Source organism: Somniosus microcephalus, chromosome 15 (genome assembly GCF_052327205.1).
Source record: "Somniosus microcephalus isolate GS21.2 chromosome 15, FLI_Smic_1.0, whole genome shotgun sequence".
NCBI classification, from domain to species: Eukaryota; Metazoa; Chordata; class Chondrichthyes; order Squaliformes; family Somniosidae; genus Somniosus; species Somniosus microcephalus.
This window is the reverse complement of record NC_141001.1, coordinates 41,890,560-41,911,682: the sequence shown is the minus strand read 5'-3', so window position 1 is coordinate 41,911,682 and position 21,123 is coordinate 41,890,560. Positions and strand designations below refer to the sequence as shown.

The following is a 21,123-nucleotide window of genomic DNA, read 5'->3' as shown; positions in this document are numbered from 1 at the left end:
TGGCAGATGTTACTCCAGTTTCCTTTCCTGCAGTGAAGTGGCTTACGGTAGGTTGACTCACAAGCGGCAACTTGATAACTGGAACTGGAGTAGCGGAGTAGGATCCTCAGAGAATGTGCTGTTGTGTGAGTAACTCAATAAATTGCTTTCAGGACCCACGTGCAGTGCATTCAGATAATGTCTAGAGACTGATCAACCCAGCTTCAGCGCAGTTACATCACCTACGTGTGACTTTAACACAGCTCCAACCACAAATATGCTCACTTCCGCACCCCACCTCCGCCCCCGATCTTCTGGATGCACTGACTTTCTGGGTTACAGTTCCACAGGTGGCGGCAGCCCTTTAGTACTTTAAGGAGTAAGCCTAGACAGTGAATGTTGATAGACTATTCAACTGTGGGGGCATCACATGTGAACACAATCCTATCCTCACCAGATGGGCACATGCACACTTCCTGGATGGTGATCGGGAGTGGGAACCTTGGCTGAATTTCCCCCTCCTTAACCCAGTGGCGCTGAGCATTAATGGCAGTGGCCCTACTGCTGCTCCAGATCTGCTAACTCAGTACAAACCAGGATCAACCAAGAACTTCTGGTCTGCGTGGCTCAGTACCAAATTACCTTTAGCAGAGGGGTGGGGGGAATTCAGTCAGGGATTTCAATACTGATCACAATCCAGTGACTCCTGCTGGAAAGTGCATGCGTACCCACCTGGTGAGGACAGGATCAAGTTCAGCGGTGATGCTCCCTATGGTTGAATACCAACTGAGCCATTAAGATATTTCAATAGTACCATCTTAATGCAGGGATCGAAGTTGCACCATTGGGCCAGCATTTGTTCTCTGTACATTATACCGGAGCTCATGAGGTATTAGCATTTGAAAGATGGCTACGTGTACCATCTGTTTTTTCTGCACAATATCAGGGTTGGACTGACTGCATATCATCAAAGATGAAGTAAAAGTGAACCAAACTCAACAAACCTGGAGTCAAAGGACATATCTCATTGTATCCTCCAAAAGAAGAGTTTCGGGTCAACTTGCGCGGGTCGATTTTCTGCGGCGTTGCCAATCCAGTACAGAGTGAAAACCTGCGCCGTAAGACGTGATCCTCCTTCATGGCATGTGTTTTCTGTAGAATACAGCAAAGTATCAATGACTTCGAACTGGAAATCGATTTACAAGGAACTAAAACACACTTTCTAGAACATTCCAAGAATTTCAGGAGAAGCTCTGGGAAATTCCTAGTCGACTCCCTAAGGGAAGCATGTTCCAGGAGACCATGGTTACCTTTGGTCTATCCCTCCATTAGATATACTTAAACCTGCCCCAATTATGGTCCAATCTTCCTGGGGGATATACAGGACCAGAAATGGTTTCAAAGGTTACAGACTTCTTACCCCACTTTACCTCTGATAACCTTCTAAAGACCTGCCTGAGCAAAATTTTTCCTCTTAAAATTTAGAAAATTATCTCTTTCAACATGTTCCAACACTATACAGCCATTCCCACATAAACCTGAGCTTGTACGGATAGATCATTTGTTGGGGTTTTCTTTGGTGCTCATCAAGGTGAGGGATGCAAGTGCTATGGAACTATGGACCATTTCAGGGATCCAGTTGTCAGCATCAAGCATTCCCAGGTTAGGTGCAGTATTGGTTAAATGCAGAGTAAAGCTCTTTCTATACTGCCCCCTCAAGCACTCCCATTTCAGCTATAGCATGGTTCAATGTAGCCTGAACCTCTCTCCACCAACAATGTACTTTAGCCCACACTCAGCCCTACTGCACCAGTGTTCTGTTTGTAACCTGAGTGCAATTGGCAATTTAGTTCTCAGTAGAGACACTGTGCCCCTAAATTCCATCACTTTTTGCTGGTGTCTACCACTCTTGCTTTTAAAACTCATCTTGAGAGGCTCATCTACATGATGGTCGCTACATAAATGTAACTTGTTTTGTGCTGTAGGTTATTATTCACTAAAGTTATCTGCATGCTAAACTAAAAACAGCAGGATATAGACATAACTAAGTGGTCCCACAACAAACAGATCAGATCAAAGCTCTGTAATCCTACCATATCCAGTTGAGAATGATGGTGGGCAACTAGACAACTAACAGGAGGCTCCATGGACATCCCCACCCTCCATCACGGTGGAGTCCAGCACATGATTGCAAGAGACAATGTTTTAGTGTTTGCAAATGTCATCAGCCAAAAGTGCCAAGTGGACGATCCTGATACCATCAGATGCCAGTAAACCAGCCAATTCACTTCATTCCAGGTGACATTAAGAAACATTAAGTACGCTGACACAGTTAAGGCTCTGGGCCCTGCTAACATCTTGGATGTTGTGCTTAAGAACTGTGCATCAGAGCTAGCCACTCCCCTAGCCAAGCTGTTCCAGCACAGCCATGACATTGGCATCTACCTGACAATGTGGAAGATTGCTCAGGTATGTACTATCCACGAAAAATAGGATAAATCTAATCTGGCCAAATACCGCACCATCAACTTCCTCACCATTCATCAGTAAAGTGATGGACGAGTCATCAATAGTGCCATGAAGCGATACCTACTCACCAATAATCTGCACACTGACACTCAGTTTGGATTCCGCCAGAACCACACGGCTCCAGACTTCATCACAGCCTTGATACAGGAGCTGAATGCCAAAGGAGGGGTGAGAGTAGCTTCCCCCAACATCAAGGCAGTATTTAACCAAGTGTATCACTAAAGAACCCTAGAAAAACTGAGGTGAATGGGGGTCTTAAAAAAAAAAACCTCCAATAGCTGGTGTAAATTTTGACACAAAAGATGGTGGTTGTGGTTGTCAGAGGCCAATAATTGCAGCCCCAGGAGTTATATGTTTTGCCCATCCAGTTTCAGCTGCTTAATCAGATAACTTTCCCTCTATCATAAGGTCAGGAACAGGGCTGTTTTCTGATGCTGCCACGGTGCTCAGCTTCTTTCACAATTTCTCTGATAATGGAGCAGCCCATGCCTGCCTACAGCAAGACTTGAACAACATCCAGGCTTGGGCTGACAAGTGGTAGGTAATGTTCACGCCACATAGGTTCCAAACAATGAGTTTCTTGAACAAGAGAATGGCCAGCCATCTACCCCTAACCCTCAACAGCATCGTCATCCTGGAGTCTCCCAGCATCAACATTTTGGGGGGTCACCATTGACCAGAAGTTTATCAACACTGTGCCTACAACAGCAGGAGAGCCTGGGTACTTTACAATGAGTGGCTTACACCAGAGATCCCTCAAAGCCTCTTCACCATCTACAAACCTTCTCAGGAGTGAATGGAGTATTCGTCGCTTGGTTGGAAGGTTGCTGCTGTAGCAACATTCAAATTTTTTAAAAGGTGCATGGCTGTGCATGCTTTACCTAGCTGAATTGGGGAGAAAAAGCGACTGGCAAAAACCACTCAGAGCCAAAATAAATATGGAGGCAATATGTCTGTGGGCAAATGATGGAGCAGCACAACCCCTGAACCCTCTTGATGGCTGACTGTGTAAGTACTGCTGTATGAAATGGGTGCGAGGATGGTTACCCTATTTAGCACACTAGAGCACCCTCCTCATGTCTGGTAGATGTGGTGGCTAGAATCAAGGCTCTGTACGCTGCCTGCATGACTGGGAAAAGAGTTACGGAAGGTGATGCCACAGCTTAAGGAAACTGTCAAACAATACCAACAGATGGCCCAAGTATGCACGTCACAAAGTGTTGCCTATTAACGTGCTGCCCATTTATTTCTAGCCCATGCCAAGTCCTCACGTCTAACAACTCATTCACTACTGACCTTGCATAATTATACCCCAGCATGGCACATATTAAAGCTGCAACTTACAAATGAAAGCCTTGTCACACTCACATTGTTAAAAGGCTTCACACATAAAATCATTGTAACCCAACTATTTGCATGACACAGTTCTCTTACTATGCATGTGCTCCTTGAATTTAAATATGAAGACTACTTCTATGCTTGCATGACAAGATGGCACTTAATTCAAGGCAACAGTCCAGAACTAGAGGAAGGATTAGAAATGATGAGCCCTTGGAGAAGGCCACCTGGACATCCTTGAGTACGAAGGGAGTCAAGGAAGATTAAGCTGCAGGCCTTCCCAAGGGCAGTGTAGCAAATGAACAAAGCAAATGAACAAAACAAAGAATACAGCCAAAATAGTGCAGAAAAAGTTGGAAGAAGTCAAGCTGAAACTACAGTGCCTTGGTTTGACCACATCTTGAATACTGTGTTTAGTTTTGGTCATCAAGATATAAGGGAGATATTTAAGCCCTGGCTTTCTCCAGTCATCCATTTTGGAGACTGTGGGTAGAACTTCCACGGGGGCTCTCCCAAATTCCTGCCGTAACTTCAGCAGAAACCCCAAAGAAAGGGAATAACTGCCATTTCTCCAAGGCTTCTGCCGAAGTGTGGAGAGCCTAGGGATTGTTCTTCTTAGGGCAAAGGTGGTTAAGGAGAGATTTAATAGAGGTGTTCAAAATTCTGTGGCAGGAGGGTTGATAACCAGAGGACACAGCTTAAAGGTATTGGCAAAAGAACTAGAGGGGAGATGAGCAGATTTTCTTTTACGCAGTGAGTTATGATGAATGGTGGTGGAAGCAGATTCAATAGTAATTTTCAAAAGGGAATTGCATATATACTTGAAAAAGAAAATGTGCAGGGCTATGGGGAAAGAGCAGGGGAGTGGGACTAATTGGATAGCTCTTTCAGAGCCAGCACAGCCACAATGGGCCGAATGGCCTCCTTCTATGTTGCAAGAGTTTATGAAGTTAAGGCAGGAGAACCTCTGCGAATTTCTATCCCAGCCCAGCCTGTGAGTCAGTAAGTAACTAAATCAAGGCTATTTTTGAGACTGTGTCAGATTTTGTGAAGCTGTTAGTCAGCTTTTCCTACTGTTCTAGATTGGCATGAATGCCTACTGAATTGCAGTGAGGTGTGGAGAGTCTCCTCAACACAGCTGGCTGGTGCTCAGGTTAAATCAATTACAGCTTGTACTATTCATAAAAGCACTAGCCTGTGGGTAGAAGCCATAAACCCATTTACACTGCCAGGGACAACAATTTCATCTTTGATCAGGTTGAAGACACAGACATAGGTCAGGGCTACCAGCTTTGACCAAATGCAAGAACAGGGGTGGGATTATGGTTTGAGTTCTAATGTTTGCTTTGCTGATGCTGAAATGTCATTGGACCACTTAATAACTGATCAATGCTTCCACATCATGAGATTCAAGAGCAAGTGAAACTGAAAGGACCTCAATTAAAAAAAAGACTTTTGGTGTCTGGTTTAAATTTAAATATTTTCTGACATCAAAAACCAAAGCAGTCCAAAACTGCATGGGTGGTGACCTTTTGTCATGTAGTGGCTCCAGGATCATGAATCATTCCATGTGTGGAGAAGACCCTAAGATGGTGAGAGAGACACGAGATATCAGGGAGTGTCCAGAGAAAGTTCCAGAGATCCAATCCCACAAGAGCATAAAACTAGAGTTTACTGTACTGGCAGTGACTCTGGCAGCAGACGGGGAAATGGGAAGGTAAATGAATGTACAGAGAGCGAATTAAATTAGGTATCTTTACTCTTCGTAAATGACCGACAGTTTGAACGTTAGCTCTGTAGTAGAGATTTAAAATTTCACTTGATCAAGACTGGAAAAATCAAACCTCTTGCGGAGTAAATTGAAATGCCAGTTCCTGTTACTAGAGGGGGATGTAGTTCAGTATCAGCAGTTTAATCTCGAGAGGCCTGAAAAGTAGGGCTTGTAATCGCTGCATCAGCCTGCCAACAAACAAGACCATCTTACTCTGACTCAAACAGTTTCTTTCACAGAGCAGCAGCTCTTGTGAGTTTTAGCACTGATTTGAATAGCAAACCAATTATACATGAAAACAGAATGTGGTCTGCAACTTTGAATGTAGCCTTTTGAATGAACAAATGTTTTTACCTAAAACTGCACAAGGCAGGCCTATACTTTAGTGACAATTTGGTGCTGCATAATTTTTTTAAAAACACAGTTCCCCAGCTGTCCTGCACCAAGAATACCGACTCTTGCTGGGTACACTTCCAAAGGTATAACTGTCCTATATCTCATCTAAGTAGCTATTCCTCCAATGTGAGCCTAGGCTATTCACCATGGTGAGCATCACCGCCAAATATTTTGCAGACACTAGCAAAAATATCCTCAGTCAACATCCACATACATGTCATTTCCAGTTGGGGTCATTGGATTGCAGTCAGCGAGAACCCTGGCTGCATCCACCCCACCCCAGTCAGGGAAGCTGAGGCCAATTCTAGCATCCCAATTGCTGCTTTGACTGAGATCAGATGACACAGCACAGACCGAGGATGAAACCTGCAACATTCAGGTCGATATAGCTAAGTACCACATCAAATGATGCCTTTACCCACAGTGGCATTGGGACAGCTAGGTGTACTATGAAATGATTTGGTACACCTGTACAGTCTGCACACTGAAATCAAAGTTCACCCTCCTCTCCATTAAACATGGCACTTTCTATGCAGTATTTGAAAGCACCTGTTACAGTGCCTCACACATTGGACAACACTACAAAACTAGTAGATTTGCACAGGGATTTTATTGGGGCTTGCTGCATGGTTTGGGAACTCATGCTGTCTTTGGGAAGAAAGACTGGAAAATGCAAGTCACATGACTATAGAGATTAAGATGTTTTCAACTAATGATAATTAGAAAACAGTCTGAAGAAAGTACCCTTTTTTTTTTTATACAGGGTTGTCCCATGTGTCGGGAGCTGGTGGCCCCATGTTCCTAAATCCAGTATAAAAGTAGCTGGTGTCTGACATACTGCACCATCCTTCAGCCTTCCCCTACCCAGACTGAATTTAAACTTAGGTCCTCGATGTGAAAGGACTCTTGTCTTGTCTCCTTAGAGACGAAGGTTAGTGAAAATTGTTTTTAATTATTTATTTTTAAACAAACCTATTTGTAGCAATGCAGTAGGACAGCAATGGCATCGGGCATGTGCTCGGAGTTAGGCCCCATTTATATTGTCCACCTGCTTCCAGCAGGAGCAAGTTCACAATATGTCAGGCCTGATCATTTTTACCTTGTTTACATGACAGGTTGGATTCCGAGACCAGCAGCAACATCGCCACAGCTGCGCACAGTCGAGAGTAACAAACTCGATTTTAAAGCAATGGCAGATGCTATTTTGTGACTTTCTGCTGGAAGGCAGTGAAATGAGACAATGACTATCCCACAAGGTGGTACTCTATGCCTCCAGAAGTCTGTACACTGCCTCTTCCAGTGTTGTTTCCAGGGACAGGGGTACAAACGAGGTATTGGGCACGTGCTGGTTTTCCCACCTCATCCATTATTTTTGTCATTGTACCAAACAGCTGCTACACATGGCAAGTCAAGTTAATTACATCCCACCATCCTGACTGGGTGATCTAGGAAGGCTGCAGAATCCCTCCTTCATTACACGTCTACAGTAGAAGAGTCAGAGCCCATCAGACATACTGCAGCTGCAATGCTCAGTGGGGATCCAGCTCCATTCAGTAATCCTGTTTACTGCTGGCCGACAGGCTGCAAGCCAGGCTCACGCTGAGCATCTGCATAATCAGTATGGCAAGTCTCGTGCATTACAGTAATGCACTTAACTGAATGAATCCACCAGCCTCAGCGAGAGGCTCCTCACTCACAGTAGCCTATTAGCCTGAGACTTCCTGTCCAAGATTAACCAGAGAATATACACGGGAAGCAGCGAGGAATGAGGCTGGAGTGATAATGAAACATTTCATCACACTGTGCCCCGGTTTTAACACACTCTCTGATATACCTCACACCAGTCACTGATATACCCAACACCCTTCACCCACAACTGCCATCACAAGGAGGTTCTGCAATCCTTAACTGGTTGACACACCGTGTTTTTTTATTTTTTCCCCTCGTCTCATTCTTATATTCCTCCTCTGGCAGTTTTCCTTTCCTCCCCCTCTAACTTTTTGATTTATCAGCACTTTGTCGAATTATTTTTAACCTCAGAACTGTGGAACTCCTTATGTCCCTTAGTTTTTTCTTCTTGCTACAATCTACTTGCTTTAAAAATGTAGGCTTGGTGTTTTCGAATCACTATTTGCTGATTTGCCTTGTCTTCTCTTTCACTGTTTTGAACCTGGTGCTGGCCCTTGGCTGTTCCGCCTAAAACTCTATTGCTGTGGCAATCTCCACTACCCCTCAAACACAGGTAGAACCAGTGCTGTTTACTTCTGCACCAACACAATTACCACACACACACCCTCAACAGTGATTACTGGGTGGTGTCAGTGGCAGCACATTAATAATGTTTCACTGCTTGTCCCATCAAGCACAGCCACACAAATAAAACTTAAACAGATAATGACATGAGGGAGGCACAAAGAGACGACGGTTGATAAACAACTTGCTTGGTAATATGTTGCGGGGGTGGGGGTTATTCTTAATATTGATCTCTCCAACAGTTATATCAACAGAAAGGCTCTCATCCTGGAACATAGGTCTATTCAGCCCTCCGAGCCTGTTCCGCCATTCAATTAGATCATCTGTATCTAAACTTCATCTACCCGTCTTGGTCCCTGACCACATTCAACCCAAACTATGGAGAGTCCCCAATTACAAGAGAATACTTCTGTATGAATTATCAGACATTTGCTGGCAGCCGAGCCCAGCCATTGGGAACTGTGTTGCACTCTGTTGCAACCCTTCTATAATCTTGTCTCAGCTCGACTGGGTAAATGCACTGCCTGGTACTGAACCACTGATCAGAGGTGTCCCGGGTTCAGTCCTATTCAACACCGAATACCTTATCCCAGCTGGTGGGGGTGCTAAATTGGCTTCAGTTTCCCCTGTAACAGGCCTTAGCAAATTTGGCAAGTTTACTTTGGAGTTTCCGTGGTTACGATTGACCCTCCTGTTGGGAATCTACCCAAGTACCATAGGAAGCATAATGTAAAAGTATAGCTACATTAGGTCCGTAATACAAAACGGCTAAGAACACAACACCAATTAAACTAAACTGTCAGTCTCACTGGGCAGACCAGAAGGATGGCTTGTGTGTGGAAACAGAAAGTGGAAATAAAGGTTTTAGCAACTGTTAAAATAGCAACAAATGGATTTTACACAAATGTGTAAGGCACGTCTTACAACAATATTGCAGTGCAATTTCACTCTACATAGTTCCTTAATGCAAGCTCAGCAGTGTGAAGCACCCATTTGAAAATAGCAGCACTGCATCAACACCACCTCTCACCTAACACGGGCAGAGTTATCTGCAGGTACCAGGGAGTTTAGGGCCAGGAGCTAATTGATTCAAAATAAACAAATAGAAGCTGCCACGATGAGTAGCGCAGTAGGATAATGTGGCTGTACTTTACTTAATAAAAAGTAATTATTGTAATACTGTGTTGAACCTTGTATTTTATAGGTTACTTTATAAAAGCAAATAGTTAAATAGTAATACCCACTACCCAGCAAGTAAACAATGAGGTTAACATGAGGTAATGTGCCCCTATGGGTGAAAGGCAAAGGCACATATTGCAAGACTTGAAGGTTGAAAAGAGTAGAGAGCAAGATGAGGTAAGTCAAGAAATAGTAGTTAGATGAGGCCAAGTTTGGGTTTTAAAAGCCCCTAGATTGTAGGAGTAAGACTGAGGAAGGTAAGGAATGCCACAGTTCTGAGATCTTGGGAAAGAACGAGTTAAAGATAGTGAGCTGAGCTTGATCTCAGCATGGTGAGGATATAGGGAGAAGGAAGATTAGGTGTAGGATGGTGTATTTTGAGTTGATGAGGAAAAAGGGAGGAGAGTTCAGTGGAGCCATGACAAAGTAGTATTGATAAGGTTACAAAAAAACGGTTGTAATGGAGAGACAAATTGGACACTAGAACTTCAATTTTTGAGTACGTGCTGCCAGCAAAGAACCTTGCCTGCCGCCAGCACATGTTGGAAATCTGCTGCTGCACTGGCATTGGGCAAGGTTCAACCCTGCCAGCACGTATCAGAAAACAGTGGACACACTGCCTGATCTGCACTAGCATTGGGCAAAGTTCATCCCAACCAGTGCAAATTGCAAAGAGCGCCGAGAGTGGGAGCAGCGGTATAAAGAGTGGCGAGAGTGGGAGCAGCCGTATAAAGAGCGCCCAGAGCGGGAGCAGCAGTATAAAGAGCGCGAGAGCGGGAGCAGCGGCACAAAGAGCGCCGAGAGTGGGAGCAGCAGTATAAAGAGCGCCGAGAGCGGGAGCAGCGGTATAAAGAGCGCCGAGAGCGGGAGCAGCACCAGAAGGAGCGGACCTGTTGGGAGCACAGCGAGAGCGAGCAGTTAAAAGCAGCAGTCTCGAGCGGCAACAACTCAACAGAGGCAGTTTTTGAAAAAGTGACGTCAGAGTAAAAAAGTGACGTCAGCACAAGGGAAGGAGCTGATTGGTGAGTATATTTTTTTTTAAGTTTGTAAGTTTATTTCTGCTAAGTTAGTTAATAGCCTATTAAATAGAGGGAAAGAGCTGATTGGTGAGTAGCTGGGGAGAGTTTTTTGTTAAATTTTAAGTTTATTTCTTTATTTCTGCTGGGTTAGTTCTTAGTCCATTAAATAGAGGCATGGCAGGGCAGCTCAGTACCGTGGAGTGCTTATCCTGTGCCATGTGGGAAGTCCTGGATGCTTCACATAACCTGGATGACCACATGTGCGGGAAGTGTCGCCAGCTACAGCAACTCGAGCTCTGGGTTTCCCAGCTTGAGCGGTGGCTGGAGTCACTGTGGTGCACCCGCGAGGCTGAGAGTTATGTGGATAGCACGTTTCTAGAGGTGGTCACCCCGCAGCTTAAGAGTATGCAGGCAGAGAGGGAATGGGTGACTGCCAGACAGGAGGACCAGGCAGGTAGTGCAGGAGTCCCCGGAATGCATCGTGCTCTCCAACCAGTATTCTGTTCTGAGTACTGGTGAGGGCAATCATTCTTCTGGGGAGTGCAGCCAGAGTCAAGTCCACAGCACCACAGGTGGCTCAGCTGCACGGGGCTGGGGGGGGGGGGGGGGGGGGGGTGGTGTTGGGGGAAGGAAAAAGAGTGGAAGAGCAATAGTTGTAGGGGATTCAATAGTTAGGGGAGCAGACAGGCGTTTCTGCGACCGTAGATGTGACTCCAGGATGGTATGTTGCCTCCCTGGTGCCAGGGTCAAGGATGTCACTAAGCAGCTGCAGGACGCTCTGAGGAGAGAGAGTGAACAGCCAGAGGTCATTGTCCATACGATACTAACGACATAGGCAGAAAGAGGATGAGGTCCTGCAGGCAGAGTTTAGGGAGCTAGGAGAGAGATTAAAAAGCAGGACCTCAAAAGGTAGTAATCTCCGGATTACTCCCGGTACCACGTGCTAGTGAGTACAGGAATAAGAGGATAGAACAGATGAATGGGTGGCTGGAGAGATGGTGCAGGAGGGAGGGCTTTAGATTCCTGAGGCTCTGGGCTGGGTTTTGCCAGACCTGGGGAGGCAGGACTGCCGGGAAAATGGCAGAATCTGGGGGCGGGTGCGGGGGCGGGTGCCCAACCTGCCTCCGGGCCATCTTGCCAGGAGGCGGGTAGCCATGCCGCGCCGGGTCCTGTCTCCTTGGAGGCGGGAAGGGATTACAGCCACTTAACTGCCTGTTAACAGATAGTTAACAGGCAGATAAATAGGGTAATCCCCATTTTGCCCACACAAGTGCGGGCTTCCCAAAGGCTCCGAAACCCGCCAGGGTCACCGAGGCGAGTAGTGGGTCTGCGGGGGGGGGTCGGAGGGGTGCAAAAGTGCGCTGTGAAGGTAAGTGATGGGTGCAAGTGTGGAGAGGTGAGTATGTGAGGTAAGTGGAAAGTGATAGAAAAAGTTTATTTACCTTTGTTTCTTCCTGCAGGCTTCAATCGGTGGGTATGCGGAGATTCTCGCACCTCCGCGGCAGAGATGACAGATGGCCGTTGCATTCTCCAATGCAACAACCATCTAATTTCTGCAAAAGAAAGAAACTACAGAATGTTTGACAGATGAAACGTCATACACTGACGTTCTCTGTAACCGGCTTTCCCTTAATTGGCCTGCTAAGCTGGGCTTAAGGTTAATCAAGGGAAAATAGCGTGGGTTGGCCAGAAGTTGATGGAGGCGGGACTAAAACCCAACAAGTGGGAGTCCCGCCTCCAAAAGCTCTCCATTGGCCAAATCCAGCCCTCTGGGACCGTTTCTGGGGAAGGCGAGACCTGTACAAGCCGGACGGGTTACACCTCAACAGAGCTGGGACCAATATTCTTGCGGGGAGGTTTGTTAGTGCTGGGGAGGGTTTAAACTAGCTTGACGGGGGATGGGCACCAGCATATAGGAGATTAGAAAAGAGGAATAAGGTGCATAAAAGAGTGAGTGTGTTGGATAGTACTAGAGAAGATAGTATTAGAGGCGGAAGTAGTACCATATTAGATAGGAACAGACTAAGAAAGACTACGAAAAATTCAAAAATGGGTTTAGAATGCATGTACATAAACGCACAAAGTGTGGTAAATAAGGTTGGTGAGCTACAAGCACAATTAGCCGTGTGGCAATAACGGAAATGTGGCTTAAAAACGGTGAGGACTGGGCACTTAATATTCAAGGGTACAAGGTGTTTAGAAAAGATAAGGAAGGAAAAAAGGGAGGTGGGGTGGCAGTGCTGATTAAGGAAGACATTGTAGTGTTGGAAAGGGAGGATGTTCTTGAGGGGACAAGGACAGAATCCATTTGGTTAGAGTTGAAGAGCAAAAAGAGTATGATCACGTTATTGGGGGTATTCTATAGACCTCCAAATAATGAGAGGGAGGTAGAGGAGTAAATCTGCAGGGAAATCACAGAGATATGCAAGAGCTATAGCGTCGTGATATTGGGGGACTTTAATTACCCAAATATTGATTGGGATAATGTTAGGGTAAAAGGAAAGGAGGGGAAGGAATTTCTGAAATGTGTTCAGGAGAATTTCCTTGACCAATATGTTCTTGGCCCAACTAGGAAGGAGGCATTGCTGGATCTGGTGCTGGGGAATGAGGTGGGCCAGGTCGACCAAGTGTCTGTGGGAGAACACTTGGGTACAAGTGATCATTGTATCATAAGATTTAGATTAGCAATGGAGAGGAGCAAGGAACAATCTAGAGAGTGGAACTTCTAAACTGGAATAGGGCTAACTTCAATGGGATATGAAAGGATCGAGCCAGAGTAAAATGAAACCAAACACTGACAGGAAAAACTAAAACGGAACAATGGGTGATCTTTAAGGAGGAGATGTTCCAAGTACAGGCTAGGTACATTCCAACAACAGGGAAGGGTAAGGGAACCAAAGCAAGGGCTCCTTGGATGACGAGGGAGATTGAGAAGATGATGCAACAACAAAAAAAGAGGGTGTATGATACATGTCAGGTGAATTCTTCAAGGGAGAACCAGACCAAATACACTAAGGCGAGAGGGTAAGTGAAGATGAAAATAAGATTGGCAAGAGAGAATATGAGAGTAGAATGGCGGTTAACATAAAAGGGAACCCAAAAATCTTCTACCGGCATGTGAACAGTAAGTGGGTAGTAAGAGCTGGGGTGGGGTCTATTAGAGACAAAGGTGGTGATATATGCTTAGAGGCGCAGGGCAAGGCTAGAATACTCAATGAGTACTTTGTATCAGTGTTTACTAAGGAGGTGGATACTGACAAAATATCGGTAGAAGTGAAAAAGGTAGAAGCAATGGAAGGGGTGAAAATTGATAGACAGGATGTACTAGAAAAGCTGAGTATGCTTAGGTGGACAAGTCGCCTGGTCCAGATGGTTTGCAACCCAGGTTGCTAAGGGAATTGGGGGAGGAGATAGCGGAAGGGTTTGCCATAATTTTCCAATCTTCCCTAGATGCGGGGGAGGTGCCTGAGGATTGCAAAGTAGCAAATGTGACACCATTTTTCAAGAAAGGGTGCAAGGACAATCCTAGTAACTACAGTTTAACATCAGTGGTGGGTAAAGTTTTAGAAACATTAATCAAGGAAAAAATTAACAGGCACTTGGAGAGGTTTGAGCTAATTAAAGAGAGCCAACACGGATTTGTAAAAGGCAGATCGTGTTTGACTAATCGAATTGTATTTTTTGATGAAGTAACAGAGAGGATTGATGAAGGGAATGCAATGGATGCTGTCTACATGGATTTTCAGAAGGCGTTTGACAGAGTACCACATAGAAGGCTGGTTAACAAAATTGAGGCTCATGGAATAGGTGGGTCAGTGGCAGCTTGGATAAGGAATTGGCTTAAGGACAGAAAACAGCGAGTTGTGGTAAATGGCTGTTTTTCAGACTGGAGGATAGTAGGCAGTGGTGTTCCCCAAGGGTCAGTGCTGGGGCCACATATATATATGACCTGGATATTGGAATACAGAGTAGAATTTCTAAATTTACCGATGACATCAAACTTGTGGGGGTGGCAAACAGTGATGATGATACCAATCGACTGCAACAGGACATTGAAAGGCTAGCAGAATGGGCAGACAAGTGGCAGATGGAATTTAATACAGAGAAGTGTGAGGTGATGCATTGTGGCAGAAGGAACAGGCAATATACACTTAATGGCACAGTTTAGAGGGATCTGGGAGTTAATGTACATAGGTCCCTGAAGGTGGCAGGACATATTGAGAGTGGTTAACAAAGCATATGGGTTCTTGGGCTTCATAAATAGAGGTATGGAGTACAGAAGTAGAGAAGTTATGCTGAACCTTTATAAAGTGCTGGTTAGGCCTCAACTGGAGTATTGCTTCCAGTTCTGGATGTGAAGGCCCTCGAGAGGGTGCAGAGGAGATTTACCAGAATGGTTCCGGGGATGGGGGATCTTAGCTGCAAAGACAGGTTGGAGAAGCTGGATTTGTTTTCATTAGAGCAAAGGAGGTTGAGGGGTGATTTGATAGAGGTGTACAAGATCATGCAGGTTTGGATAGGTTAGACGGGGTAAGACTGTTCCCACTAGTTGATGGTACAAGGACTAGGGAGGGGACACAGATTTAAGGTTTTGGGCAAGAGATACAGGGGGGATGTGAGGAATAACTTTTTTACGCAGCGAGTGGTGAGGACCTGGAACTCGCTGCCGACGGAAGTGGTGGAAGCGGAGACACTCAATGTTTTCAAGGGGAGACTGGATAGGCACTTGAGGGAAATAAACTTGCAGGGCTACAGGGATAGAGCGGGGGAATGGGACTGACTGGATTGCTCTACAGAGAGCTGGCACGGACTCGATGGGCCGAATGGCATCCTTCTGTGTCATTATGACTCTGACTCTCTAGAGGTGAGAGATATTGCTCGTCAATCACAGATCTTTCTACGTACCTGGTTCAGGGGTGTGAGAATCTCCCCAGATAGGATATATGCCAAGTAAAAGTACATAGTTAATATCTCAGTATGGTCCAGTTTGAAGACCTGATAAAATAATAATTTCGCTCAAGCACAATATTTTGGGTCAGTTCACAACAACGGAAAACTGAATGGAAGTGAAATTTCACTCAGTAGTATTAGCACAGGAACACAGTAAAAGTATCCAGGGGTCCTCTGCAATACTCAACCTCACCAGTAACAATGGCTCAAGGAGCTTTATTTACATTATTATTTGAAAATCTTTATCCCCCACAATTAATATACATCTCTCTAACTGAGGGAACAGGCTTGAGGCGGGCAGTGTTCCCAGGTCTCTGTCAAAGGTACTCTACACAACCGGCCACCATGTCATGCACAAGAGCAGCCTGGGTAAGTGTCTGTGCATCTCTCTGCTGCCGACTTCCATTAGTGGTTGTGTGTCCGCACACAGCACAGCTTCACCCTTAATACTTTGAGCACTTACCGAACCTCAGATGTGGGTTATCTATCGAGGTCATCTGTAATGTATCTAATGGTGGAAATTCTGTGGTACTATAGGAGGTGTTGGAACCGCAGACTGATTCACCGAGGACAATCTTTGAATTCTTATATTTCGTATAGAAGTGTTACTGAATTTCTCGGTTGGGTACAGTCTTGCCAACACCCAAGATCTGACGTACTACTTCACACAAAGGGTAGTGGAAATCTGGAACTCTCTCCCCAAAAAAGCTGTTGTGACTAGGTCAATTGAAAATGTCAAAACGGAGATTAATAGATTTTTGTTAGGCAAGGTTATTAAGGGCTAACGGAACCAAAGTGGGGTAGATGAAGTTAATATACAGATCAGCCATGATCCAGCTGAATGGCGGAACAAGCTCGAGGGGCTGAATGGCCTACTCCCATTTCTATGCTTCCTATGCTCCTAGGCTTGGCTATTTAATGATGCGACTGCTTACTGTTAATTTTCTTTTATGAAGTATACTACAAAAATGTTATACAACAAAGTCACGAGAATATGGTTTGTCCCATGAAACGGAACCAGCATGAGGAGCTGCAGCTCATATTTCCCAGCCCTGCAGTTTCTCTGGTTAAGTGTCTGCAGGAGATGGGTACAAAGGCCTCACCCTGGGGGAGGAATAGCGGCCAATAGAATCAGCCGTTTGACAGGGAGTAAAGTTGGTGCCCGACAGCAGTGTTGTCCAATATATTAGCCACTAGCCACATGTGGCTAATTGAGAATCCTAATATAGTTAATTGCATTGCTAATTAGTAAATAAAAAATGAGTAATAGACACCGTTATTGGGCAAGTGATTTCAATACTCATATTCACATGACATATGCACGTGTACTTTAACCTTTTTTGTGTGTTTGTTCTTAAAATGGTAAGACAAAAAGCAGAGTGTGCAAGTGTTTTTGATGGTTGCGAGTGCTTTGCTTTCCTGCTAACTGAATGGTGGTAGATGTTTGTTAAGTAAATATACACGTGAAGTTCATTTACCTGTATCGTGTGAATGTGTGGAAGACGTTTTCTACTAAAATTAGTGCATGTGGCTAAAGCAGTGTTGCCATAGCCACATTGTGGATAGTCAGCAAATTCTACTGGACAAAATAGACCTACGTAGACCACAAGGTGCCAGTCACAGTCTGCAGGCAAAGAGCTAACCTAGTAGTGTTTTAAAATAAAAGAAAGTGGGACATGGTGGGCAACACTGCACCATGCAGCAGTGAGATGTTTATTGATGCCCAATACCCCTTATTCACCTCTGATTCCACCTGTACAGTCAAGAAAGGGGATACCCAAGTAGACTCCAGGCACCAATCTCCCAGGAAGAGACAGCATCAACAGCAATTCGCACTCATATAGCACCTTAAACATAGGAAAATGTCCCCAGGCCCTTCACAAGATAATGGAGGGAAAAAAATCAGAATGAGCAGGAATTGGAAAAAGAATTAGGGGTGTTGATCAAAAGTGCAATCAAAGAATTAGGATTTTGAGGCTTTTGAAGATGGTAGAAATGTACAAGGGGAAGGTTTTAGGAAGAGAATTCTAGAATGAGTGGCCATGATAGCTGAAAGCAGCAGATGCACCTATCTCAAACTGCTCTAATGTAGGTCCCAGCTGCCGGTTGTGGAGTACTCCAAGGCCTGGAGCCTGTCCCTATTTTCTTGGCTGTAGCGCTGTATAGTGTAGGAGAAAATAAAAGGGGGAATTTGAGAAATTATGTATAAAGTTTTAAACTCAAATAAAATTATTCAGGTCATGATTACTGGAGAAGTTTTGAACCAAGTATTGAACTCAGTCCCAGAGAAGTACATCTATTTCCTCACAGGTAGGTCCCAGTGATTTGGGTCATCCTTCCTTACAAGTCAGACAAGAATCAAATCATTACATGACTGCTTCTCCCATCCAATCTCATTAACAAGGTGAATTGTAAATCACTGCGAAAGGCAGCTTCATTTGCAGGTCATTGGCGGTGCCCACATACTATATTTAAGGGGTTGTTACAATCCCAACACTGTCTACACATGGGAAGTAATTAGGGGAGAGTCTGGCATGGAGATCTCCAGGCTGCATATGACTGAATACACAAATATACCACTCACCCAGAGCAGGGTTGGGTACTGTACAAGGGTACAAATAGGCAAGCTTTATGGTTTTGCTAAGCGTCGAGTGTTACAGCAGCTTGAATTATGTTTTCCCTCCGATTCTACAAATACTCCACTGCAGCTTTTCCAGTGAACCACAGTGTTAATACTTACAATAACTCTAATCAGTCAGCCCAGCCCAGCACCTCACCCAGCTGCTTGCAAACGCAGGGATTGGTCGAGAAGGGCCATTCTATCAATCAACTGTCCTGCTGGTATCACACCCAATGCCTGCAAGATCTCTGGAAGGATTCAGTATGAGTTAGCGTATTGTGGTTAAACAAATACTGAGCGCCCCTGTTCCTCAGAGTACTGGCTGACTCTCACCAACCTGCCTGCTATACGGAGTGTGGTACATGCCAATCAACTCAGATAAACTACAGAAGCCCCAATCTGCTCTTTGAGGGGCAGGAAATATCACTCTTTGGAGGCTCGGGAAGAGATTGTCCCTTTCGGTTCCTTGCTATGCCTCTTCAAAGGGATGACAGGGTGATTTGTTATATTAATGTTAGCACTCCATTCACACGGTCAAACTGCTTCCAGTGCAAGTAGTTCTGTGTTATGATCTGGTTTGGCACATTCTGAATTTCCCCTGTTTATACTGCAGGTGAATTCAGAGACTAGCAGCAACCACAGCAAGCTTTTGCGTGTGCAAGATGTTACATAGTCACATTTGCAGCTTTTTGCTTCCACCCATGGATCTTCCCCAGTGCTGAGGGAAGGGCGATCAAGCTCAGAAAAGTGAAAATTGCATAGCTGACCTCCACTAGCAAGACAAGAGCTCGGGTCACCTACTGCCAAAACAAAATGGGAGAGTTCATGGCAGCTAGTGGTGCTTTGGCTCCAGAGGCAGAAAAATAAACCATTTCACACGTGGTATTGCCTGCCACTGGAGCCATGTTCACTGCCTCGTTTATATTACAAGACTACCCCCATGGGCACCTTACACACTGAAGTGCGCCACTGCTACCAGGCTTTATGGAATTTTGTCACTATTCAGCTAGTTGGCTTGATGGGAGAACTGCATGCAAAAGTAGGCATTCTATGTAGGGTGAGGGGGCAATGTTGAAATGTAACTTGCTTGACTCATGCCTCCTGTGAGCCAATGGCAACCAGAGAAGTAAGACCAGAACGTGCCTGGGATTGGAATAAAGACAGTACAGCTGTAAAATCCTTCCCTTGGAAGCTACGATGATCCATACATCAGCCCCATCCATGTGTTCAGGTGGATGTAAAAGTTCCTTTGGCACTATTTGAAGAAACACAGGCAACCAATGTCACCAAAATCAGATTATCTGGTAATTTATCTCATTGCTGTTTGTGAAACATTACTCTCCAAATCAAAAGGCAATTGATCAACTGTTGATTAAAATAGTCATTGTGGGGTTCACATGTGGCCCAGAATGACATGCCTGTCCTCTGCAGATGTAGGTCCCACTGGGCCTTACACAGTGTTATATGGCAGGATTCCTGGGATAGCTTTTATAGTTTATGATCACATCTCATGTCCTCCATGTTCCAGTCTTGCATTATTTTGTATATAAAATATTTCTATACCACTCATTGTTGTCATACTTTGAATTCAATTCAGTGCAGTACTAAGGGAGTGCTACATTGTCAAAGGTGCCGTCTTTCGGATGAGACGTTAAACCGAAGTCTCATCTGCCCTCGGGTGGATATAAAATAGCCTGTGACACTATTCAAAGAAGAGCAGAAGAGTTCTCCCCGGTCCTGGCCAATATTTATCCTTCAAATAATGCTGCTAAAACATTATCTGGTCATTTATCTCATTGCTGTTTGGGGGACCTTGATGTGTACAAATTAAAGTCTTCTCTCTTCTCTTAGGCAGTCCCTCAGAACCGAGGATGACTTGCTTCCACATTAAAAATGAGCTCGCTGGTGACTGATGAGTCCAATGCGGGACCTACAGTCTCTGTCACAGGTGGGGCAGACAGTGGTTGAAGGGGCGGGTGGGTGGGGTGCTTGGGTTGACGTGCGCTCCTTGCGCTTGGCTTCCACTTGCTCCCGGCGAGGAGACTCGAGGTGTTCGACGCCTTCCCGGATGCTTCTCCTCCACAATTAAAGTAATGAGTCACTTACAGAGAGAAGTACAGAGACAGAAGGAGACAGAGAAAGACTTGGAAACAACAGAAGAGAAAGACAGAAAGGCACATACAGAAACTGTGAGGGAGACAGAGCCAAACAGAGAGACACAGAGGCACATGACATGCTTTCATATTGTCTTTAGTGGGATGTTAGGGATACCGGCTCCCAACAAATGGATCTCATGCTGCCAGTGGCACTCCAACATAAACTTGCCCGATTCAATTAAGGCCGATGGCCGGGGACATCCAACAGACACAGAAGGCAGCACAGAGAGAGACTGAGACAGAGTGAAAGATACAAAAACAGGGAGACAAAAGGGAGAAATCACAGATAGAGATAGAGGTAGACATGGAGCGAGGGAGCTGAGGAGACAGAGAGCAAGGGATTAAAATTAGAGAACAATGAATAGGAATAAACACAAGACAAGGAAAAGGAAGAAGAAGGGTTGAGTCAAGAGAAGAAAAATATTGCTATAACACATTAGAAAGTTTCTGCTGCTCATGCCAGTTTGCTGGGCGATTGGCAGAATGTTTGGACTTGATTGTTTCAAGACAGTTTTCATCCTGAAAATAAACCTCTTTATCCTTATCCTGCTTCAGCTCTTCACACTGTACAATGTGACCTTCTGTCCCTCCCAAGTAATAAATATTCTTCCCATTTCCAGCAACTCCATGGCTCGGAGGGTAAATCCATTGCCTGGTGTGACACTGCCCCATGCAGTGATCAAAAAGTCCCGGGTCCAATCCCATCAGTGCTAAGTTACTGGTCTCAGCAAGGGTAATAGTTACAGCCTCAATGCCCTGGGTTGGGGAGGGGGGGGAACCAAGCAAGATCCCTGCTGGATAGTGTGTGTGTCTTTATGTGTGGGTGTTTCCCTATTATTGTAAATCCAGCAATGGAGTGGTGGCCGAAATGTCATTAGCAAAATATGCAGAGCATCGAGCCCCTGAGCATTGGGGAGGGCTCATAGCGATTAT

At 45.0% G+C, this 21,123-nt stretch overlaps 1 protein-coding gene across 6 annotated transcripts in view; it reads right to left on the bottom strand.

Moving 5' to 3' along the window:
- Positions 1-21,123, bottom strand: part of LOC147106649 (oxysterol-binding protein-related protein 8-like) — a 131,178-nt gene that overhangs the window by 64,771 nt on the left and 45,284 nt on the right. For all 6 annotated transcript variants that reach the window (XR_015080969.1, XM_086007666.1, XM_086007669.1 and 3 more), the window contains exon 2: positions 984-1,131. Coding sequence is in view for 5 of the 6 variants with exons in the window: in XM_086007666.1 (XP_085863792.1) it covers positions 984-1,131 (148 nt within the window). In the remaining variant the exon portion in view is untranslated. The remainder of the gene's footprint in view (positions 1-983; positions 1,132-21,123) is intronic.